Source organism: Cuculus canorus, chromosome 18 (assembly GCF_017976375.1).
Source record: "Cuculus canorus isolate bCucCan1 chromosome 18, bCucCan1.pri, whole genome shotgun sequence".
NCBI lineage: Eukaryota > Metazoa > Chordata > Aves > Cuculiformes > Cuculidae > Cuculus > Cuculus canorus.
This window is the reverse complement of record NC_071418.1, coordinates 3,845,378-3,870,922: the sequence shown is the minus strand read 5'-3', so window position 1 is coordinate 3,870,922 and position 25,545 is coordinate 3,845,378. Positions and strand designations below refer to the sequence as shown.

Here is a 25,545-nt window from a genome sequence, read left to right as displayed (position 1 = left end):
TAAAGAGAAAAAGCTTATTCTTGCAGTCCTGCAGTTGTCTCTAACTTTCACATACTATGAAATCTAGGTTTAAAGCGCCCACAAATGATGGATACGTTTGTATTCTTCTCACAGAAAGCGCTCCTAATCATACAAATTGGTGAGTACCTGCAAGTTGCACGGTTAGACTGCATTTCAGGGATGAGAGAAAATACAGAGAAAACCCAAAAGCTTCAGTGAAATGTCAATATTTGAATGAAAAAAAAAGGAGCATCTGTGTTGCATTTATGCATCTAAGCTTAGGGACTCTTCTAGCTAAATACTGGGTTTTTTCCTGTTTTCTTGAAGCTTGATGACAATGAATGGATCAATAGAATAGTGAGAGGAAATTTAATTTAATTTAATTTGAAATTCTGATATTTAAAGGTAGTTTTGACATGCCACTCATGTCATAGCCTGCCTGTCCCACTAATACATCATCTTGTGACATGCAGGTACTGCGAAGTCAAGGTTTAAGTTTGTTGGGATGCCTGTTGGCTTTGTTGGCAGGGAAAACGGGGAGGCAGAGAGGGAAGAATAGTGTTGCCCAGGGAGGTTGTGGCTGCCCCATCCCAGGAGGTGTTCCAGGCCAGGTTGGATGGGCCTTGGGCAGCCTGAGCTAGTGGGATGTCCCTGCCCATGGCAGGGGGTTGGAACAAGATGATCTTTAAGGTCCCTTCCAACCCAAACTATACTATGATACTGTGTTTTCAGGCATGGATATTAACTCAAAGAAGGATTTAATAGAAGAGGAAATGTGGTTTATAGTAGAAATTCTCATCTCAAGAAGTTATTTTTACATGTTGTCTATTGAACAGCGTAGTAATTTTGGCTTAAGTTTGTACATAGGCACAGGTGTCCAATTACGTACTATATGGACAATAATCATGTTTGCTGCCTTATTACCTACCTGTAATTAACTTAGGAGTGCTCTGCTTTTTTTGGAAAAAAAATCTTTTAGCTCTTATCCATTTGATTTCTCTGCTTTAGCTGCATTTCTCAGCAAGGCTGACTCTGGATCTAACATAACAAGTAAGAAAAACAGAGAGATCTTCTCTCACCCAAAGGGATGGAAAAAATAGCTTCCAGAGAAAAGCACACATTTTTAAACTTGTTTGTTTGTAGTATTGAATTTTCTGTGTAGGTTGTCCTATCGCTTTCATCACTAGCAACTTTGTCTAAGCTGACCTGTTTACTGTTTCCACAGGAAATTATATGTCCTGTATGTATTAGTGTTGAAAATGCAAATTAGCTGCCTTATTACAGCCTCTGACCACAAACTCCTGATATCAAGGCTAGTAAAAAAAGACATTTTGCAGTAAAGACAGAGACAAACAATGTTCCAACCGGTAATCTCTTGAATACCTTCTTTGCTCTGGGTGATAGAAAAAAAAACATCACAAGAGAGAATCATACGTTGTGGAACAGAGCCAAGGCAAACAAGCACAGATTTGACCCTCGGAGTCCTACTGGTGTAGATGAGTGAGGAGTTTGCCAGTGGGAATGTAATCAATGGATTCAGCAGAGTCTGGCTTTATACTATTTATATCCAAGCCAGGTTAGCTGTGGTGGTTGGTCACAGAAGTTAAATTTTGGATCAGCTATATCTGAATGAGGTTAATTCCAGCAAGTTAGCCTGAAGACAGAAGAAAAATGGGAAAGGAGCCAGGAGGAAAAAAGATATTAAATTTGTTGTTGACATACCATCAGCTCATAACCTGACTTTCTGCTCTGGCTTTGGCTACAGGGAAAAGAGAAGTCACTAGCAAAGTACGTGCTAGTCTGTGTCTTTGTAGGTCATGAGGGAAACTACAGAAGAATATTTAAATACACCAGCACTTGTATTTCTGCAGGACCCTGTCTGCTCTGCTGTCCTGCAGTGTTAGAATGAGCTGGCAGGGTTGGTTCTTTTTTTATTTTAGATTTTCTCCAAAGGAAACTATTGGCAATTGTAAATATGATACAAATTGAAACCTTTCTTCTGCTTTTTCTCTAAATAATGATGCGTTTTCATTCCTCTTAGAAACTAGAAGTGTATAAATGTTTGTTGTCAAAAAAGCTGTCACAGCCCTCCCCCCCAAAAAAAAAAACGCTTCCAAAACCCACAGCAAAAAGGGCACTTCAGCCTGAATGTTACTTTTTGTTTTCCACTTGATTGTGTATTTCAATCTCACTTAATTACTTGGCTTCCAAATGTAAAGCCTGTCCAGACCTTTCCAATATAATATTTAATATTCTGCCTCTCCACATCATCTTCTTAAGAATACAGATTGTTCTCACCATTCATTTTCTGCACATTTGCAAATACAGTTGCACAGATTGGGAGCCTTATGCTTCTTTTCGTGGCTTTTAATCTCTTCCTTTAAAACTTCTAAATTTCTCTAGTCTTTTTGATCACAAACGCAATAAACCCATCCTCCCTACAGGTTTTAAGACAATCCCAGATTATGTGGCTAGGAGAGGCAATAAGAGAATTAGAGCTACGAAAGAAATCGCTCCTGTTCTCTAATGACTTCTTATTTTCTATGCTGATAGAATGAGAAGATTAAATCTCTATCTGCAAATCTTGTGAGGACAATCGTAGAAGGGGAGATGCATAAATGATTAGGCAACAATTTCTGCCAGCTCAGGGAAGCGGGGATATCATTCAGCAAACTCTTGGAATGGAGGAGATGGTCAGAGAGAGCCTAAGCAGGAAATAAGGCATAGTTGGAATGATTGGCAAAGGCTTGTGTCAGCCCCAGTTCCATTAAAGCATTGTAAGGAGAGAAAAAGAATTTAAAACTATATTCCTTAGAGGTGCAGGATGTGAATCAAGCTGGTGACAGAGCAGGGTGAAGTTCTTCACATCAGATACTGGGTAATAGTCCCAATGTAGGTCCTCGCAGGCATGCAGAGATAAGCATGTGCTTAAATTTATTAGGCTTATACTTAAACCATGTGCTGATTCAGAGCCTCAGCTGACCTGCTAATGTCCATTTCAGAGAAATCTCCATTATTTTATTTGAAGCTCGGAAATTATGGTGAAATGCATCTTGTTCCAGAAATAGTTCAACTGTTTTCATCAAGGAACTACTCTGTATATCTGAATTTGTTTAGAAACAAAGCAAGCATGAACCATATGAAAAGCAACCTATATTATATATATATATATCTCTCAAAAAAGTTATTTTAAAATATATACCCCGGTTCTTGGAAGGAGCGCTACAGAGGAAGGATCTCTCAGCTCAGATTTGTTCAAATATTTGAGATAATTTTTTGGGAAAAAAAGGACTGGAGAAGGAATAGAAGCACACAAATACAAACAGACTAGAGCTTCCCTTTGTTCTGTTCTTCTGCAGTTTCAGACACGTTAACATTTTATGTCCAGTTCAGTAGGCATTCAGTGTTGCCTATTTTATTCCAATACTGTTTACTACAAAGACAAGATAGAATTGTAGGGTCAAACTTCAGCTTTTCATTTATTTGCATGATTTCCTGAGCAGCGTTTTTCTTCCAGTTCACTGTAGTCCATTGCTCACTTTGAGTGCATTACATGGGCAGCGGTGTTTCAGACATAATAAAGTAGCATTCTTGTTACTAAATAGATGCTGGCATTTTGTATTTTTAGCTGTTCCTCTGGAACGAGATGAAATTAAATTAACAGAGCGTTCACTACATTTATTTTAAAAAACAAAACCAAAAATATTTATGCTTCCTGGAAACGTTAGCTATAGAACATTGTGCCCCAAAGGAAAAAACACATCATTAGCTTCTTACTGATCTTGACAGCGTATGCGCAGCTTCCCTGAATTTTATGGCACTAACTCATGATAGCCTTTTAACTAGTCACTATTTCCGAGTCCTGGAGTCATGAGTAGAAATTTATTGCAGACATAGCATAAGTGACATGGGTGACTCAGATTCCCAGATAATTCAGCTATGGACACAGAGGTGTACTAAGCTGCAGATAGAAATGACCTTCAAAATCTTCAAAATATACCCATCCTTTGCCTTGCATAGAACACAGATTCTGTTCAAAACCAGCTCCTAAAGAATTAAAACAAAAATAAGCTCTGTGTCTGCATAAATGGATAATGGAAGTTTCCGGCTTCCAGTGGGGCCAGGTCAACCAATACTTGGATTCTCAGTATAACAGCAAGGTAGTGACACATTCACATTTCATTATCCCTAGAATGAAAAGGTTAGAAATACCCAGAGCCCAGAAAGTCAGGCTTTTACAGTGATGGAATCTAGTTCAAAGATTAGAGAACACAGTAAAACCAATCCTAGTTGTTGACTTCACTGCTTGTGACCCGTCTCCATTCCAAAAAGTGCAAGGAAGAACAGTGGTGTGAGCAGCAAGTGCTGAGCACCAGGTGTTAAATATAACAGTCCACCATCTCTTGAGCTGAGAGATCAAGAGACCTCCCCGAAAAGCCTGTAGCATCGTTCATTTAAACCATTGTTAATCTGGTTTAGGAACACCATGCTTACATATGACCTTAAAACCACCCATTCTCTTCCCTTTGCTGCCTGCAGTGTCTCTGCAAAAAAAGTCAGTACAGTTCTAATACCATTCAAGTCTTTGAAAACAGGTTTTAACCATCGTTCCAGGTGGATTTTGTAACAGTGTTGTTCAGTGACAATGATAGATTTCTTTAACTCTTGCAGATTTTCGACAAAGAAGCTAAAGATCTGGAGCGAGAAGTCTGCTTTATCGATATTGCCAGTGATGAAATTCCGGAGCGCTATTACAAAGAATCAGAGGTAAGAGACAACTTGGTTGTGAAATGGTGAAGAAGGGAAGGTGAGAAGCTGCAGGAAAGCCTTGGTAGGAATCAAAAAAAATGCTGTTTGAATGAAATCTTACTGATCAATAATATTTTAAAAGCTTTCAATTAGACAGGAAGCAGATAGTGACCTCTCTATCTAGATTGCCTGGCACTTTCTTTTGCGGATGATTCCTCCAACCTTTTAAAATGCTTTCACACTCTTATCAGAACATATTCTGTACCTTTGGTATTCACCTGAATACATTCAAAGTATTCGGGTGAATTCAAAGAAAAGGACTTTTCGCTGAAGCATGAAGCTCAGTTAAGTGTTTGCAGGTCTGAGCAGTTTAAACGTTACTGTTGTCCTTATTTGCATCCTGCCCTGAATAATAAGTCACACGAAGTGTCTGAGCCCAGACATCGGACAGATTTGCTGCAGTGAGAATAGGCTTTGCACAATTGCTTAGGGGCGACCGTGACACAAGACCAAGAGGGACTGAAGCACTCTGCACTCTGCAGAAAATCTGCCAGAAAGCATCAATGGCAGCAAACACATTCAGTCTCTTCGAATTCCCTTGGAAATCCCTCCATGTATATTTGATAGTGCACGTCTAGAAGAATGTGTTTCTTTTGGGTCAATGCAATCAGTTTTGAAATTAGCAACCACTGTGCAAACGAAGATGACGTCTCAATGTTTTAACCTCAAATTTGAGAAATGGTGGTTCGCAGGAAGTAGCTGGAGAGGATTGATCAGATCTATGCTTGCATTTAATTTTGGAGATATGATTTGCCTCTGGAGCCAAGTATATGTTCGTAGCTGGCAACGAGCACAGCAGCTGTTTGACTATACAAAACGAGACTACATAATCATTTTTAGGATAGAAAATGAAGATTTGCCAATGAATATATTTCTATACCACAGGAGATATGATTTTCAGACTAAAAAAAGTCAGGGACTTGTTATCTTCCATTTATAGATCTTATTTCAAATTTTACGTCTGGGTCATAAACCAGAATTGGGTCTACAGTAGAATGAAAAGTAATTTTATTAGTTTCTTTACATAATGACACCCATCTGTTTGGTACCAAAAATTACATAACACCTCATGAAACAGCTTATTGGTCCCATCATCTTATCTGAAGTCCACAGTCGCCTGTTTCTGTTTAGGAGTGGCTGCTGCTGGTGCACAGGTCAGCATTTGACTGTTTTTTTGAAGAAATTATGTAAGATTTTTCACTGTGTGCATTTCCAGAAATTGTAAACGTGAAGGTAACCTCTTTTCAGCTTTCCTTCCCGTTTTTAATAGCCACTTCAAAGTGTAATTTATCTTATGATATAGAAAAAGAGCCTCATATGAAGCAAAAAAAGAATTTCAGTGTTTGTGTTGTTATTTCAAAGACAAAGCTAGAGACCTGATTCCAAGCTGAATTTTATATGGTTTTAAACAACAAAAATAGCCCAGCATCTGTTGTTTTTTCTGTGCTGCTGGATGATTTGTATGTTGGCTACCAAATTCTGTTTCAGGATTCATGCAAAGTAGTAAGAACAACTTAGCATTTAACTGTGCACATACTGTAGTCGATATTGAATTAATAATAGTTGAGTTTAAGTATCTTCCAAAGGTTACAAACTACGGGGGTTTTATGCTACCATGAGATGAACGCGAAGCCAAATTCCCATTCCTGATGAGGCCTCTTACATAATTTAGGAGCTATAAAAAGACTTTTAATGATGGTAAATGTAATTTCCGTCTGTTTTAAATCAGAACAGCATAAAAAAAATAACTCTATGTAAATGAGAAGCAGTCTGTGTTGTCCAAACAAACAGTTTCAGAGAGAACTCAAACCCACTTACTGCAAGCTTTTGAAAGGTATTTTGGTTACACTAACAACAATTTGGCTGCTTTTAAATCATTTAATCTGAATTGATGCTAAGTTTATAGATTAAAAATGAAGCCAGGTCCTGAGGACTTAAGAATTAGATCGCACAGGATCTAAGTGTTCTGACTCCCATCCAGAAAGACCGGGGAGAATGGTTTTACTTTCAGGCACGTTCGTAATCTCTTCATTCCAATGGGTCTTTTACTTGCTTAAAATTAAGCAAGTTCTGTATTACGGTGGGCTTACTTTAGCGGCTTCTAGAAATTAGCTTTACATTTCTGTTTTCATCCTAATGAAAGCGCATCCTTCTTCCATTAAAAATATACTTCATTTTTAACAGCAATTTTCATTATTTAGTTGTATTACCGTGTATTAGAGAGGTAGCATAAATAATTAAGACCTTTCACACATTACTTCAACTGCCTGTTCCTTGTCAGTGCTTACGAGCCTGCTCGTAGGGTGACTTCTGATGTGATCACGCAGCACTAATTACATAGTTGCGATTAAGCTCTAGTATTTGTGATTTTGGTTATTTTTAGCTTTGAAGTGCTCAGTTATCCTTCATGAGCTTTTTGGGTCAATATCTTATGTTTTTCAAGAGTCCTCTCTACAAAAAAACCCTTTCTGCAGTTTGACTGTGACCATTCTTTGAGCCAAAGCGTTAAATAACTCATTGATTAGAACAGAATGAAGCAGCTGAGCTGTTGATTTTCTTATTTATATAAACAGAAGATATGGTTGAGTGTGCGTTACACCAATATCATCAATAGAGGCGATAATATCACAGTTACCACAGGAGGGTTCAGGAGATACCCAAGGGATCCATAGCGTAAACCTCAACACAAACAAGTGAACCATTCTCTGCTTCCCAACGCCCAGGATCTAACACGCTATTTTTCACTTGCCCAGACATGAATCTTACGAATAGATCTACGTTCTTCCTTTCATTGTGTCTTACATAATAATGAGTCACGCATAAAAAGACAATATATATAAAACATCTTCACGTGTCTAGTACTCCATTTGAATTGCATAGCTCTTTTTGACTTGTGCTGCTGATGATGAGAAAGGAAAAGCGTTCCATGGAAATGTCATGACGATCGAAGGAATAATGATTGAATTCAGTTTTGTACATACGGGCTTTGTCTCTCTTCAACTTAAATGTTAAAATAAGAAATACAGTTAGCTGGAGACTAAGAAGAGTTGTTGTTGCACCGAGGAACACTTTAGAGGAACCTCTGACAATAATACTAAGTAATCTCTTGACCAGAATCACCCAGGTGATTTGAATTCCTTTAAGAATGGAGGGCTTATCTGGCAGTGTATGCACAAAAGGGTTTAAGTCACCAAGCAAATAGTGAATCAGAAGAGTTTTGTTAGCTATTGCAAACACATACACAATTCTCTCTTCTGTGGAGATCTACTGAATTCTGCTGTCAAAAGAGTTGCCCTTGTTGGAGACTGGAGGAGGTGTAACTGCAGCAATTCAGGGTATCCCAAAGCAAATGACTTAATTTTAACTTAATGACCATCTAGAAACTTCATTAGCCACCAGAGTACTTATCAGTGCTGCCAAATCTTAAATGTAGCTTTTTTTACAGACAGGGACCTGAAAATCCTTGAATTTTAAGATATTGAAATGTGAGGTGCCAAATTGAGAAAGCTTGAATCTAGGTCCAGGCTGACAGGTTTGCCTCTAAGGAGTCACGTGTGTTTCCAAATCTGAATGTACATATTACATTGGATACAGAAATTTATATTTCTATATAAAGAACGTACAAGCGTTCAGGTAAGAGGAGCTGTACATTTTGTAAAGTCATTTCCTTGTGACTTTACCATCAATGAATATGTATCACCAGCCTTCGTGTATTCCCCATATAGACATATATATTTATCTGAATTATAGAAAAGAATAAAACGGAGCTGTGCTGAAGAGTGAGGGCCTCAAGTGAATCATTCACTGAAATGAAACGTTTACTGTAGATGTGAGCTACCGAGCAAAATGTTCTTTGCCACCATATTCGAGTTCTCAAAATCAGCAGCGTTTCATTTCCTGTTTATAACAAAGCAGCTGAGAGTTGGACAAATGGAATAAACTTCTTAAGTTACCTCCAAACAGAAAGATTCTGTGCAGCTGCTGCAGCGTTCCTCTTCAATTGCTGTCTTTTCTGGCATTAAGGCAGCTGCACTGTAATAGGTCCAGCTTAGTGTCCAGGTGCTTTCAGAATGACAAAACCTCTATCGCATTACAAAGCCAGAAAATGATAGTTGTTAAAATAATACAGCTGCCTCAGGCCCAGAGTGGATGTGTGCAACGCGTCAGTACAGTGGATCAGTACAGGGCATAACAAAAACAGATGAAAATTTCCTTTTCCTTACATAACAGTGTGTGAGCTTACATAAAGGCTGGCTGGATTATCATAGTTTAGCACCTCAGAACTGCCCCAGTATTTACAGGTCTGAAGTATTTAGCTGCCTTTTGCAGAAAACACATTTTAATGGAGAATCCAAAAAGAGGAAAAAAAGATCTTAAAAAATTATTCCACGTATCTCTCCAAAGTAGCATCTTTACATCAACAAATCTTTCCAGAGCCTTGGCTGTACGAGCTAAAATCCAAACCCTAGCAACTACAGGTGATGGTGAAATGCCAGATCACGTGTATTAAAGCCATGAAGGATTGGTTCTGAAATTCAAGATCAAACAAATTGGTCTTCAGCTTAAAGGGGGGCAAAAAAGCCCTGATTGCACTTCAAAAGCACGATACTGCTACTGCAGTAGCAGTCTGAAAAAATGAATGGCTGCATTAGAAGGAAGGAAGGAAAGGAGGAAGGAAGGAAAGGAGGAAAGGAGGAAAGAAAGGAGGAAAGAAAGGAGGAAAGAAAGGAAGAAAGGAAGAAAGGAAGAAAGGAAGAAAGGAAGAAAGGAAGAAAGGAAGAAAGGAAGAAAGAAAGAAAGAAAGAAAGAAAGAAAGAAAGAAAGAAAGAAAGAAAGAAAGAAAGAAAAAGAAAGAAAGGAAAAGAAAAGAAAAAAGAAAGAATGAATCTGCTTCTGGGACATAGCAGTAAAAGAACAGGATGCCTGGCATAAGCACAATCCACTTTCACCTCCGCAGAGCAGTTTCAGCTTGGGGATCTTTTTCCATGCTAAAATGGCCATACAAGCAGCAAGTAATTTTCGAGACAGGTCAGTGTCAAGGCTAACAAGATGTTCCGTGCAGGCTTTCAGCAGGCAGACAAAGGAGGTGTTGTCAGCTGCGGAATAGTATGGGATCTTCAGTCACACCTGATACCGCGGCAAAGCTGAGGGAAGGGCTCCCATTCGGATTTGAAAGTTTTCTGTAAACAATGAGTATATTTAATTGTTTAATTTTAAGTAAAAAAAAAAAAAAAATAGCATTTCAGAATTAGATCTGAAAAAACATTGTAGCAACCCAGTGCCGTATTGTCAACACGTTGGTGTTTGCAGCCTGGAAACATCTGATGCCTGTGATGTCCGTGAGGAAGGTGAAATAAATAAATGCTAAATGCTAAATAATGCGATCTCCAACAATAAACATGTTGAGCCAGGACCTGCCAGATGTGGCCTAGGTAAGAAAGAGTGGGAGAGTGCTATGTTTGAAACCACATCCATCGCACTATGGCTTTTATTCTGTTTTATTGTGATTTTATATTTTATTCTCAAATAAGCCCTGCTCATGGGTCACGATGTTTCTGCTAGGTTAGCAGAAGTGCTATTTTTAAACCACTCAGCACCTGGCAATAATGTATTGCAAATACAGGGTAGGTTTTGCTCCTCTGTAGCAAAAGGATTTGCCAGATGGGCTTTCCTAATAAATTGTGCCTGATAAAAGGACGAGAAGGTTATTTAAACAAAAAGATTTTAGCTATGCCATTACATTTAAAATAGATTGAGGATTTTGCCTGTAGATAAATTAAGGGGAAAATAGTGAATAGATGCAGTATTCTTTGGGCGATAACTTCTCTAGGAAGGCATGGGTGGCTAAAAGCAACAATAAGGCACACACAAAATTAATGGTCTAAATAATGACATAAAAATGGGGTCAGACCAAAGATCAGCTTGTCCAGTTTTCGGTTACTGACAATAGTGTTTCAAACACACGTGTGCCACCATTCCTGCCTGGGGAGAGCGCTTCCTCACTCCGGCCTGAGGCCTCTTGAGTATGTTCTGTGAATTGCCGTGCCTTTCACAGAAGAGCAAGGAACAGCCATGATCCGGTGCAGGCAGGTGCTCAGCGCTTCCTCCTGAGACCTGGAGAGATGTCAGCGTGGCACATGAGTCTAATTTGTTCTGTCTGACTAACCTAACCAGTGAGCTGCAGCACGGAAGGCAGGGAGAGAAGCAGTGCTGTGCGCCAATATTATTTCTACTTGTATTTGATAGAAATTGAGCGTCCCTGCTCCTTGGTTTGTTTTATTTTTAGTAGAAGGACCTTACGTGCCTGATTGCAGAAAGGATTCCAGGCTGTGAATCTTAGCCTGACAATCTGAAGCCACAAATTAGGTATGTGAAATCATTCTGGGTTGTGGCTTTGGTGTCAAAGTTCGCATTGATTTCAGTGGGCTTTGGATCAAATATTGAAGAGCAAAGACTAGCAGTCGTGGTAACACCAAAGCTCCTTCTAGCGTGGTGTGCTCCGAGTGGCTGTGGCCAACAGCAGCGGACTAGGGAAGGTGTAAATATATGCAAAAGGTAGAGATAAATACAGAGATTCTTCCCCTAAATACTCCCTCGCATGAGCCATGGCCACAATTTGTGTCTTTCTAAAATAGTCCAAGACTTTTTAAAACACCAGAATGTTTGGCATTGAGGTAAAATCACAGAATGGTTTGGGTTGGAAGGGACCTTAAAGCCCATCCAGTTCAAACCCCTGCCATGCGCAGGGACACCTGCCGCTGGATCAGGGGCTCCAAGCCCCATCCAACCTGGCCTGGAACCCCTCCAGGGATGGGGCAGCCACGGCTTCTCTGGGCAACCTGGGCCAGGGCCTCCCCACCCTCACAGTTACTGATGAAAACCACTCTCCTCTGTGAAACTCTCGTGCCCTTTGGTCCCGAGATCAAACTCTCCAGTTGGCTTTGTTTAGTGTTGCTGTGTTTCTGACATCCACTACTCGACTTATACGCAGTCTTTGAGTTTTAGCTCCCCTGTGCAAGCACTTGGTAAAAGCTTTAACGATCTGATCTTTCATACAGCAATCTAGAAATCTAGTCCTCTGAATTCTTTCTGTTTCCAGGCTTCCGTTCATCAGTCTGCAGTTTTTTAGCATCAAGATGCTAATGTTTTCAGAAAGGCAGGAATTTCCATTAAAGCTATTAGATAGAAGTTGCCCAAATTGCCCGTCATTGCCTGGCTCTTTGCGTGAAACTGTACAGCCAATTTGTGACTAAACATCATGTCCTTGAAGAAAAATAGATGTGATTAATGGAAGTAAAGGTGCCGCCTCTGGGCACCTTTGAAGGTATTTGCAAGTAGGAGCGACGTCATGGATGTGTTGCATTGCAGTAGGTGGATTATTTGTGGGTCACCAATTTAAGAACGATTTGTGCTATGAATGCCCTTTTCTGCTGGGTTAACTTCACTAAAACAAAACAAACCAAAACACTATTTTCACAGAATCCAGAGGGTTCTTGCAGTTTGAACGAGATATAAGTTTTAGGCCTGACTGAGCAGTCTTGCAGGGTGGCTGTTCGTCACTTCATTTTTATTTATAAATTCTGAATACTCGATACCGACTCAAATTCATTACATTAAATCCCTTTGGACTGCACTGAAGTTATTCTATTACAGATCTTGTTATCACCGAAGGGATATCAAGTATCTCTGCATAACACTCAGTGTTATTAAAGCACATACCTGAACTGCTTAATCAAGAAAATGGCTCTATCACACCAACGCCAGACGTGTCTGTAAGAAACAGCAGACCTTTCTTTAAATTCAACTATTTTCTTTTGATTTTCCTTGTTTCCTTTGCTGAATATTATGTCTTAGTTCTTCCCTTTTAAGTTGTTGTTGTTGATTGATTGCTTCAGGCACTAATCGGTTCTAAACCAACTTTTTTTGACGTGAAAATATCTAAATCAGTGCGAGGTCAAGCTTTATTGAGTGAGGAGATGGGCAACAGCATGTGACTGAGCTGTGAGACACAGTGGGACGTTGCTCTGATATACGATGATGCTGAAGTGTTTTTTTTAATGGTGATTTAACATTGAAACCCTATTAAACTGCAAGATTAAAGTTTCTATTTAGAAAAGAACGTGTCAGCAATAAAAGCAATGACTTTCACAGAGAAGGAAGACTCTCACCTCTTAATGCTCTTAACAAAGCTTTAATGACAGAGCTCCAGCTTATGGATAGAATCTGAAGCCAAGTCAGGAGGCGACTATAAACATTAGAGGAAGGAACACTGAATGATGGATAAGCTCACACTGAATGAAAGAAAATTACAATCAGAGTAGTCTTAATTTGTTAGTTTTTCTCCTGATTGTCTTCCATTTAGCACATATTTAACTACCCATTTAACTGCTTTTATAACAAAGGATGGATTTAAAAGATCTTCCCAGGTCTCAGTTTTGGAGAAGGCAGCACAGATGAGCACTACTGGTTGTTCTCAAAGACAGATTTTAGAAGTTTCACTACAAATTTACCGAAAGTAGATTATTGTCAAGGTTTGAAAATCAATGCCTAACTGTAAATTATTTCTATTTTCTGGATGTAATTAGCAGGATAGGACATAAAGTGAAGTGGAGTGATACCAATATGGAACATAACACTTTGATAGATAGAACTGTATCTTGTACAGATAAAAGTAAACCTGGAAGATGAACTAATGTACTTATTGTTTTTTTTGGTCTTGCTGTTGTGATTTTGACACCAATTTATTTGATTTTCCATTTAGTAAAAGAGAGGGAGAGTTGAAATTAGTCAGTGCTCTGCCGAAAGATCCCACAACTCGGCTGTAAGCAGAGATGACTAAGTTGGATGAAATTCAGACTTAGCTGCCCAGCTGGATATACCAGTACACTTAAAATTGAAGGTGGCATTGTTGGGGTCACATCACAGTGTTGCTGTGTCAAAGCGCAAACAGGACATGATTTTAGGAAGACAGGCATGGGTAGAAAGTACTAGTAAGTCACACTGAGACAGCAGTGGAAAAGCAAGCTCTGAAGAAGCAACATTTCTTTTCTCCCCCAAAGGCCATCAGTAACACTTGGAGTGCATTGTATTGTAATGACTTGCAACAACACATTTTCTTATAGCAGAAAATGTCCTAGACGATATGGTTGTCAAAGCATCACCAAGAATATGCTGCCATCGATTCAATGGCTGTTGGATAAAAGACAGGATTTGATTTTAGTACATCCTGGTGCTTATTTAAGGCAATTTCATATTACTTTTTCATAATGTTTATTAGCGTGTTTTCATATTTTATGTCTTATGAAAACATCTACTTTAGCAAACTGACAAACAGGGCTTCCACTCCTGCATTTCCCAGTATGTTTTCTTTGTTTTGCAGGATCCTAAATATTTCAAGTCACAGAAGACTGGGAGAGGCCAATTAAAAGAAGGCTGGAGAGAGACCCATCAGCCAATTATGTGTTCCTACAAACTCGTGACTGTGAAATTTGAAGTCTGGGGACTTCAAACCAGAGTAGAGCAATTTGTACACAAGGTCAGTGAAACAGGAGCTGTTTCTTACCCTTCACATAAGCAGAACTTGAGTACTACCCTGCACAGGAATGCACCTATGGCTGTTTAGAAGCTAGAGACCTCGACCGAAGCTGCTTTCAGACCTCTCTCAAGGTCTGAAAGATCTGGAGCAGAGCCAGGGAGTTTATCTCTGAGAATATACTCGATGAAACCTGGTGTTGCTTAGGCCTAAAGTTGGGAAAAACAATCAGTAACATTTTCAATACTACGGTAAATGTATGAGCTAAAGTATTTATGAGTCTACAGGAGAGCTGCACATGAAGCAATGATGTGCCGGCTTTCTTGCAAACAGGTAGTGGAAACGTTTTCATAGAATCATAGAATTGTTTGGGTTGAAAGGGGCCTTCAAGATCACCCAGTTTCACCTCCCCCCGGGCAGGGACACTCTCACTGGCTCAGGCTCCCCAAGAACCCATCCAACCTGGCCTTGAACACCTTCAGGGATGGAGCAGCCCCAGCTTCCCTGGGCAACCTGGGCCAGGGCCTCACCACCCTCAATGTGAAGAATTTCTTACCAATGTCTAATCTCAATCTTCCCCCCTCCAATTTATAGGCATTCCCACTTGTCCTTTCCAATCAGGTTACCAAAAAATTAATTCATGAATGGCATAACATGGCAATTCATAATATTTTTCAGGGTATTGACCTTCTGCATGTATAAAAAAACTAGCAAGGAAAAAGAAGAGTTCCAGTCTAATTGCCCAAAGATTAATGGGTTCTGTACACATCCCTAAATGGCTTCCCATGCCGGCCAAAGTCATGCTAATGCATAGCAACAGATCCACTTCAAGTGGCACGTGTTAATATCTGGGTCATGTCTTTTTACAGACAAAACTGACAAAATATTTTTCAATTTAAATCTTGTTGAAAGACAACAGTTCTTTTCTAAAATGTTTTGTCGCTGCAGAGGTATTTAACCTTTTCCTTATTTCGCAGGTGGTCAGAGATATCCTATTGATCGGTCACCGGCAGGCTTTTGCCTGGGTTGATGAGTGGTACGGTAAGTATACTCCAAATTTAACCCATTTAAACGGGCTGCTGCAAAGCTTAGGACAATTAACAACAGATTTCCATTTGCTTTCATGGGCCATCGGGTCCTAGTATAAGTTGTTGGCGAGAGAGGTGGAACTATGTTCAGTTTCTCTGGAACATACGGAGCTCATTTACAGCAGGTTCTTTGTCACAGAGTGGGCTGTATTTTAGGCAGCCCGTAGGCAGCATACAGGGATGCCTTTCCATCCCATGCATCTCAGCGTTATGTGCATCGGGACTGTCACCCTGCGCTGTAGGCAGATAGAAGCTGCCCCTGCCAAGAGTCATCTATACGGAGAACCCCATGTGAGTTTGAATAAAGCTTCTTACTAAGACTGCATTAATAGGCAGTCATTTCCCTACTGCAAACTCCTAAGGCCTCTGATCCAACACAATTTCAGCTTTTTAGGAAAGTTTTAAACTGTTCATATGGATTGCAGGAAAGAAAAGATGGAGCTGTAACGTTCCTTCTGAAAAATGGATATAAATGTAAAGCCTACTGGGTCTGATTCAACAGCAGCTGCATGCAAAAACTGTTCTGAATCCATGAAGCAGCTGTAGGAATGGGCATTTTGAATAGTGCAGAGTAATCTGAATATCAAAACAGCCATTTCCATCTTATAAAATAAGCTCACAGGATTTGTGCTTTTCACATGTATTTTCAGTGAGATGTATCCATAATCACAGATACTCAGAGAGCAGTTTCCAAGATGTTCCTGTAACATATAATAGGAATTTGGGAATATAGTTAGAACATTTATTTATACCCTCCTTAAGCTTCAGGAAACACCATTCTGGATATTTCGTGGGTAAGAATGATACCTCTCTCTCATCAAAACTCAGAAACATTCTGCATTGCTTAAAAATAGTCAGCCCAGCTGGTACAAACACACACATCTCCAGTAACTTCAAAACCCTGCATAATTTTACACTAGAATCGAACCACAAACTCACTGTGCTGATTTTGAGGAAATATAGGAAAATTGCTTTGGAGATCACCGTGTTCTTGTAAATGTCATAATGCATGAAAATCTTGGGCTGTAATGATCATAAAAATACTGAACTCTACTAAAAACATCTTTTATTTTGGGTTAGCCATAAGAAACTTTTGTATCTGGTGAGAAAGCATTTGTAAGAGAGAGTATTTTTTTATTTTACATTTTTTTCCCCACTTTTAACCCAACATATAGCGATCTGTTATTTTCCCTGTATGAAGTCAGAGAAATGGATGACTTTAAAAAAGGAAGCCTGACTTTATGTAAAAATTGAGCCCACGAATTTGCCTGAAATTTACCCAAAATATCTACTAAAGCAGAACATAAAGAAATGTTATTGGGAAGCAGAGTCATCTGCGCTTTAGCAGAGTTATCGATAACGGTAACAAGTGAGTAATCATGAAGTAAAACATAGGGAATTGGCTTATCCCAAAAACATTTAGTCACAGATTTTCCCATCCGAACTCTGAATGCACCCTGTCAAAAACACACTTCCCACAAATGAAATATTGTGAGACACAATTATCTTGTGGATTTTTGCTGTCACAGTGAATCCTTTTACTAAATATTAGAGTGTATTTCCAGCAATTAGTTATCAGGCTAAGTACAAAACCTAAAAAATCCATGCTTACTAAAACAGAGAGGAATAAAGGCAAAGTATACGGTGAGATTTATCAAAACAACAAAAAAAAGGAAAGTCATAGTCGTGATCCTTGAAGCTGTCGCGGTGCTGCTCTTGATGTGTTTATGTGTGTAGGGAGAGCTATTCAGAAATACAGTTTTTAAAACATCTGTTACCAACTCCTAACTTAAAAGTTTGAGAAAGACTTGGAGATGACGTAAGTCAGCTAAACTGAATCAAGTAATCCGTGCAATAAAGTGACTTATTAAACAATGTTATGTTAAAAATATTACTGACTGATTACTGTTACTGATACTGTAAGTACGAATGTGTCTTGTCATTAAATTTGCTAACTGTATTTAGCTTTATTATTAAGAAAATCCATTTTCACAGTCTTATTTACTAACAAAGAGCATGTTCTCTGCTTGGCAAAATGCATCCTTAGCATGTTACTGACATGGCTTATGAGCTTGTTTTTCATTCCAGATAACAATAAAACGAAAAGAGTATGAGTTAGAGATATTCAGTGTTTTGTTTTGACCAAAATTTTAGTCTGCATTTCATTGTCACTGATGAAGTACTACATTGTGCTACTGATTTAACAGCTAAAGTTATAGCTTTCCTTGAAAGCTCTCTTGTAAAATGCAGCAAGAGCCTCATAGCACATAAAGTGTGGTGTGATAGAAGAATTCACACATCCAAGTAGCACATTGTAAACCTAACAAAAATGATAGCCTCAAGAACAAAAACACAGTGTACATTACCGAAAGGGCACACATTTCCAAGTACACTGTGCTATTAAACTGCGATTTGATTTTTGTGAGTAAAAAGTCAATTTTCATGAAGCTCTGAAGTTCTCAATCCATTGGAAAGAGCAGATCAAACTTCTGACAGCCTTCGCGTTGATTTACACCTTGCTCTCAAGTAGATTTACTGAAAGCATGGGAATGCTCTAAAGAGTAAGGTCACAAGTCAATTAACTGGATTCTTTATGCTTTTACTGGAAGTGTGGTTTATGACAAAATCTGTAATAATTGCTTTGAGTTTCATAGCAAGCACCTAACAGATTATGCACTAGTTTGACAACATCAGGCGTGCCTCGGCAATGATAAATGATCCTACCAGTAGAATCAGCCTGATTTGTAGAATATTTCTAATTCTTACAATTCATTACATTGCTTGAGGCTATAAAACTGTTAACATATTCACTATTAAATCACTTACCGGTATAATTAAGTGTTAGTTTCTGGAATCTAAGCTGATGCGTGTTCTAACACTAAGAATGTTTGCTGGTTCTGAGCTGTATTGTGCAAAGATAACATAAAATCTTTCCTAAAGTGCCTGGAAAGGTAAGTAAAATATTTGTAATATTTCTGTATCTATCCTTTATTCCAAGGGATCTTCTAAAATCATTTTAGAAGATCTTAGCCTTTGCCAAGGCCTGCACTTCAATACTTTTTGCCCACCTTATTTTAGATACATACTCCTAAGCGATTTCCACTCCTTCCTGTTCTCTGACTCCCTTTGACTTAACCTTCTTGCACCTTCCTTGGCTGACATAACTACCTTTATGAGTCAAGTTTCATAAAGCTAGTTGCTCCACGCTTTTTAAAAAATTCCTTTTTGGCTTCCGCTGAAACACTATGTGCTCCTAGAACCTTCTTGGAAAAAAAAAATATGTTTGCATTGAATCAATGGAAAGCGCCAACGATTTTGAACTTTTTACAGATATGACTATGGATGATGTTCGAGAATACGAGAAAAATATGCATGAAAAAACCAACATTAAAGTTTGCAACCAACATTCATCTCCTGTGGATGAAATAGAGAGCCATGCCACAGCAAGAGTATGTCGATTTTTAAAAGATATTGCCCATCCTCACCTAACACGCCTGCACAGATCAGAGAAGAGCAATGACCTGATCTTGCTGACCCGTCAGTGGAATTCTGGGGAGGCTTTGCTTCAGCAGGAAGAGTCTTTCTGCATGAAGTGGAATCCTGCCTTTCCTTAGCTCTGTTAACTGCCACTGATGTAAGGAAGGGAGGGGCTGGGCTCATACACAACTCCCTTTCTTCCAGTAAAACACAATTCTCAAATTTCAGTTGGATGCGTAAAGAGGAAGTTGATGAGTAGTTTTACCTTCTCTTACTTGAATAGTTCAAAGATGCAAGAGTTCAGAGTGCTTCAGTCAAAAAGCCAGGAACACGGGGAGTGGAAAATTTCTCTGGGACTGATAAAATTCTTTGCTTCACCAGGGGAAAAAAGGAAAAAGTTAATGAATTATTCACTCTTTCCAAACTGATGTGAATGTTGTCATTGATAAGCTACCAACAAGGTGAGAAGTATTTTCCGAAGTGTACAACAGCAGTTCCTGAAGAAGGGCAGGCTCCTGTGTAGGTTCTTTGATCCAGATTCTGGAAACTTCATGAAGTATTTAAGTTCCTAATTTGGGCATCTCAAGTAGAGGCCTAAAACTAGAAAGTATTACTATTTGCAAATAGAAAAAATTCAGTGATATTCGCTTTTGAAGTGTTATTCCTTTTTTTTTCTACTAACTGCACTGTAGAACTCGGTAATGGTTTGATTCATATAATGAGTGTGGGGCAAGGCCTGAAGTACTTGAAATCTTTCTTTTGTTCTTACTCACTAAAAATTGTCACCTGCCTGAGAAGGCGTTGTCTAAGTAATAATCAGGAAGGTAATTCTTGTGTTTGCAATGCTGCAGCTCCACTGACTTTAAGGCTACTCCTTAGCTGAGCAGTAAAATAGAGAATCAGTTCTGACTGGCTCTGCACTTCAGGATTTGGCTTGGAATGAAGTCTGTCATCTGTAGTTCCCGGGTAGCAGAACTGCCATTGAGATCAGCATAGAACTTGTCATTAATGAAAAAGAAGAGCGAGCCTGAGCCATCTTAGCTCAGGGTGAGGACTGGTTTCATTATACTTGAACGTGTATCAGAACAGAAGTTAATTTACAGCTAAAAAGCAAAAGTCACTTGAAGGAACAGTATTTCATGCCTGAATTTAAAATGGACAGTCTCGGAGGATGCCACTTAGTAGGATTTTAATCAGTCTTCACTTCAATGGCCAGTAAACTGAGAAATCTTCCTGTACTCTTTCTCTTCCATTTATTCAGGATGACTTTTGTTTCACATTGCACAGAAATCATCAGTAGAAAATAGCTGGGATGAATGCATGGGTTCCCTTTGATGTTGGGGTGCTTCTAAACCCTTTGCGTTCAGGTGCACCACACGCACTGTTACAGGGTGTAACAAAACATAAAGCAGCAGAACAGGTTCAAATCTATCTGCAGCACAAGTAGGTGCAGTTCTTTCAAGACCATCTTGTTTATTTCTAGCACTTCTCTCAGCTTTGAAAATCGCTTACTCCTCACTCCTGATAACTGGCACAGCGATGTAGGCTGGAAAGGTCCCTGGAATGTCGTTTGCAGGGAAGAGAGAAGGCAGCTGGGAACACGCACGCTTCTGTTTATTTAATAAGATGTTGTAATACAACATAAAGGTTCTCCATAACATTTGCAGCCAAGGCTACAGATGCATGCAGCTGGGTAATACTGAAAAGTATTGATGTACTGAAAATAGAGGATTTTGGTGTACATATGGTGAGGACCATTGCCAGTCCCAAATGTGGGAGAATTTAAAATAGATTTAAATGCTAGTGGATTTATTTCTGGGGGTGGGGTGTGTGAGCTTTCAGAGTTCAAAGAATCTATAAAATGGTTTAATGAAATACTTCACATTTACAAATTCAACATGACGTTCAGTAAAACCCATAAAATTTATTGCAGTTGGCTCAGTGGGAATCTTGCAGGCAATATAGACGTGAAGCAACAGGCTTCAGAAGAGTCTTGCTGATCTTTTTGCTCAACTTACCGGTTTGTAGCAGATGTCATTCATTTGGGATTTTAGCTAGAAGGATTTGCATGGCTCAGCTCGGAGCACTCTCATGCTGGGATCGCTCTGCCCTCTTGTGGGTTTCCACAGCACTGTGACACAGTTGTCCCCTCAGTGAGAAGGCTTTCGCTGCTCTCTGTGGACCCGGTCTTCCATTGCAAAGTGGCTTTAACCTCTCCTTTCATTTTGCCTCTGTTTTGCAGGGAAATAAGCAGTGCAGTTGTCAGTTGGCCATAAATTAAGGACAGATTCTGGCTTTATTAGTTGAAAAGCAAAATAGCCTCAGTTCTGTGCACACAGCTGTTGTGCGTGAAGGGAGAGACATTTTTTCAGCCCTTGATAATTACAGTAGACAAACAAACCGATGGCAGCCCTTTACGTGTTCGTGCTTATGATCGAGATGGAAAAAAAAAAACCCAACAACTTATTAGGGTTTGGATTGGTTTGGTTTGGTTTTTAAGTTCTGAAAAAATCTACTTGCTAACTGTGTGTCTAAATATATTCTTTAATTGCCTTTGAAATAGCTCGGTTTTTCCAGCAGTTGCAGAGGTAGCACTCTTTACTCAGTTCAGACCCAGGCAGAAGAACCATTAGTATGTGATTAATGTACTTAACTTCATTTTCTTTACATTGTCACTTATTGTACTCCAATCAATGTGTTATAATAGGAAGGCATTCATGTGGAGAATCAGTTAATGATATGCATGATAAGCAATCATTCCCTGATTTAGAAATTGGATGGAAGTAGTTAACTGAGTTAATTAAATGATGATTTGAAATGATTCTAATGTGCTTTTATCTTTCTTTCCTTCTTGTTGAAGACATGACAATGGATGAAGTCCGAGAGTTTGAACGAGCAACTCAGGAAGCTACCAACAAGAAGATTGGGATTTTCCCACCTGCAATATCTATCTCTAACATTTCCATGCCTTCTTCAACCCGCAGTGCTCCATCTAGTGCTCCATCAACTCCTCTCTCCACAGATGCTCCTGATTTCCTAACAGTTCCCAAAGATCGGCCTCGGAAAAAGTCTGCTCCAGAAACTCTCACTCTTCCAGATCCAGCGAAAAAAAACCTTTAAATTAACCCAGCATGTTTCCTCCTGATAAGCCATGTCTGCCACAGCAAGAGTGACATAACTCAATTCCTACAAAGGTCATGGTGGTTTGTTGGTTGTTTTCTTTTGCTTAAAATAATCTTACTGGTGTGGAAAGATTACTTCTTTCCTCAGACTTGATCCCTGAGACCTTCAGAGAACTGCATGCAAGAGAACATAGTTTATATATTCCTAAAGTAGTGTTTCAAGCCATATGGTGCATCTTATTGACGTACAATGAAACAGTCTGAGGGGAACCCTAAAAACGAAAATAAATCTTTCTGTAGCAGTGTCCTGCCTACAAATCCTCGTCTAGGTCATAGCATTTATAATTAGGCATAGGTATTTAGTAAAGCTGCCAAGGACTTCTGAGGCAAATTAGTGCCAACCAGAATGCAGGGTTAACAGGAAAAAAACCCTCCCATTTTCTTCTTTTATAGCTGATTTTAAAATCCTCCCTATTCTCAGGCTTCTCCCGTGTGTTCATAAACCTTTGACCTGTAACTCATTGTTCTTGGAACACCAATAGCAATCACTCAGATTCACATTCTGCTCAATATGACTCAGGATTTGGGGCCTACCTAACAAACACAAAGCTTTTCAAACCCAAAATATCACTGTATTGAAGCCCCAATTGTCATTAATTAATTATACTGACTTTGAGGCCATTGAACTATTTCTATCTTGCACAGAATTTGTAAAAGAAACCACCTATTTCTTGTAGATAATGTATTTTAATAGCTCTCCCCTGTCCTTTTGTGATCTCTTAAGTCCGTATTGGTGTTCATCAGTGGTGTTCCATGTGTGAGATTGAAAAAAAGCAGCTAAATTGAGCCAGTTGAGAAGCAAACCCGATGAATTCTGTCTTGTCCTTGCTGGAAGAAGAGTGGTAGTGACGCTGTAAGACCTTGAATGTAAAGGAAAGAAAATATGGGACTCCTTTTTTCTTTCCTCCTTCTCATCTTTCCTAAACAGCACAATCTCTACTGATAGAAGGCTGGATCCAGGAGTTACTGTTGTCTAGGGGAGAGGTGAACAAAATCAGTCAGTTTAAAAAGGAAATGAATCATGGGGCTGCTCAGCCCCGTGTAGTGTGACCTTAAGGAAAGAGAAGTGCTCTGGTCTGCGTGTGAAATCACTCTTCAATCTCAGGAATTAAAATGTGGAAAAGGATGTTTCCCCACTAGGGAAGTGCAGGTTGTGGAAAAAGGAGAAAAATAAACGGCAGAAGTGATCTCTTCCTTCCTTCCTTCCTTTCAAAATATAAACTCGGTGAGATCTTTCCCAGCTGACCCCAGTTTGGGGTACTTTGTTCTCTTTCCTACAAATTGCTACTTAATGAATGCTGTCAGGACCTGTCTCTAGTGGTAGCTGTAGTAGATGTTAAATAAGCTCAATTCCTGGTGAATGACAGCTATGACCTGAATCATGTGATCAAAGTGGGTGATATTTTGTACCAGCGGTGACATGGTACGTGGATTTAAAAGAGGAGGGTCCTCCAGAGCTGAACCGTCACTGACTATTGAACAATCAGGTTGGGGATGGCCTTCTGCCGGGACGGGAGGTTTGTGCCATCTTCTCAGCGCAATGCTGTGATTTGACTGGCTTAAATGCACTGAACTTCTCAATGGCTGTAGATCCAGTAGAAGTTACGTTGAATGTGTGATATTTATAGCATAGATTTACTAGCAGGAGAGGTAATTCCACTGCCAATCTGCACTGAAAACAACTGTGTATATTTGTTTGATAGTTAAAATCCTGTAGCTAGCAAAACCTGAGAGCTCTTGGTAGGTTAGCTGTGGTCTGAGTTCATGCATTCTCCCACTTACTGTCCATGTTTTGCTTTTCTTTTCTTCTCAGAGCGTGTAATTCTGTGTGATTAGTAAACTAATGGTGATGATTTTTTTGTTTAAAAAGAAGCCGCAGTAATGGTGCAAACATAACTTCCCTATGGTAGTTTATGAGTTCAGCTTTAAAAGTGTGGAGATTAAGTATTCATGATTATATTGGTCTAATCTTTTTATCATCATTATTTATTTAGTAGCAAGATTGGAACATTGGCAGAGAAGGGAGACCTTTGAAAACATACAGCATTGTTTGGTTGTTTTTTCCTTTCCTGAGTCTGACCCGTATAAAAATAGTTCAGGGCTGCTCCACCTCAAAGTCTATTTTTCAATGAATTTTTTCCTTGTCAAAGAAACACTTTCTCGGTTCTAGTCAAAATGTCCTTGTGGTCATGTATTACTGCTCTTAAATATGTTATAGCTTCTGGGTTTGACACAGATTATTAGACCAAAACAGTCATACCTTTACTGATAGTCAGCAGATTGATTTAAATCCCATGTGGATACATTGATAATCGTGTTGCAGTAGGTTCGGGGATAAAGCATGTATGGAAATTATTAACATACCTGAATAGGACACGTTTTAGTAGCGGCGCGACAGAGATGTAGGCAAAAGACACTGATCACGTCATTGAAAAATGACAGACTGCTTAATGCCGTGTCTCTGTCTGCACGTGCTGCTCCCGTAGCCCGGGATTGTTCCCCACGATTACCAGGTTTACAGACCGAAGAGCCTGAATTCACTGTTGGCCACAGCAAGGATCACCATCAGCCACGCTGCCTCCGTCTTGCTTCCTGATGAAAGCAGATAAAAAGATCCGTCATGTTTCATTGCTTTGGATAAGAATTATCCCAGATTTTTCATCACCTGTGTAAGCACCCTCTGCTGGATTTTGCTTTGCTTTCCCCACCAGTCCTTACTCATTGGGTCAATGCAATCTTTAAATCTGTTTGATTGGGGTTGTTCGGTTCGGTTGTTTTTTTAAAGCAGGATGATTTTTTTCTAGAATATTCCCAGCAAACACAAAAAACCCCCCACAAAAATTAAATTAAAAGGAAGGTCTGAATGCTTCAGTACGTCCTGAGGCAAAAGGTTGTTTTCATTACTGATCTTTTCACAATGCTTTCTGTTGTATTTTCAAACACGTTTATAAGAAGAAAAATAGAGTGTTTTGCAGGTGTTCAAAACTTCTTTTGCAAAAATAAATGATGTGATTATTTAGTGAGTACATCTTTATAGACTCTGGTGCCAGGCATCACAGCTGAAAAGGCACAATAGCCGCGTTCCTGTTCTCTGCCACAATGACTGAAGAATCTGATGCAGCTCTGCTAGGACTTGACAAGGAATTTTTTCATCAAGGAGAATACAGTTCGGAGCAAACAACATGATTAGTTTGTTTGGGTTTCTTTAAAATGTCCTCCCAGCTTTGCTCATACTTTTATGCATTTCGTATAGAACAATCATTCAAAATAACTGGCAATTCAAAAGGGAGGTATCCATAAAGACTGAGAGGAGCACATTCCTGAAATACATACTTAATAGGATTTCTTATGAATGTAATGGTTAATTTTGTAAATGACTGGATAAATCCTATGGAAAGAAACTATTTGACTTTATTCTTTGGCTTTTTTTGAATATTCTGGAAGGTGACTTTGTGAC

The 25,545-nt window shown here is 39.2% G+C and overlaps 1 protein-coding gene across 1 annotated transcript in view; it reads left to right on the top strand.

Moving 5' to 3' along the window:
• The window catches only part of PITPNC1 (phosphatidylinositol transfer protein cytoplasmic 1), an 85,621-nt gene extending 60,590 nt beyond the window's left edge, over positions 1–25,031 (top strand). Inside the window, exons 6-9 of the mRNA XM_054083160.1 lie at positions 4,672–4,767; positions 14,189–14,344; positions 15,319–15,382; positions 21,767–25,031. Coding sequence (XP_053939135.1) covers positions 4,672–4,767; positions 14,189–14,344; positions 15,319–15,382; positions 21,767–22,026 — 576 coding nt within the window. The 3' untranslated portion in view covers positions 22,027–25,031. The remainder of the gene's footprint in view (positions 1–4,671; positions 4,768–14,188; positions 14,345–15,318; positions 15,383–21,766) is intronic.
• The last annotated feature ends 514 nt before the right edge of the window (positions 25,032–25,545 follow it).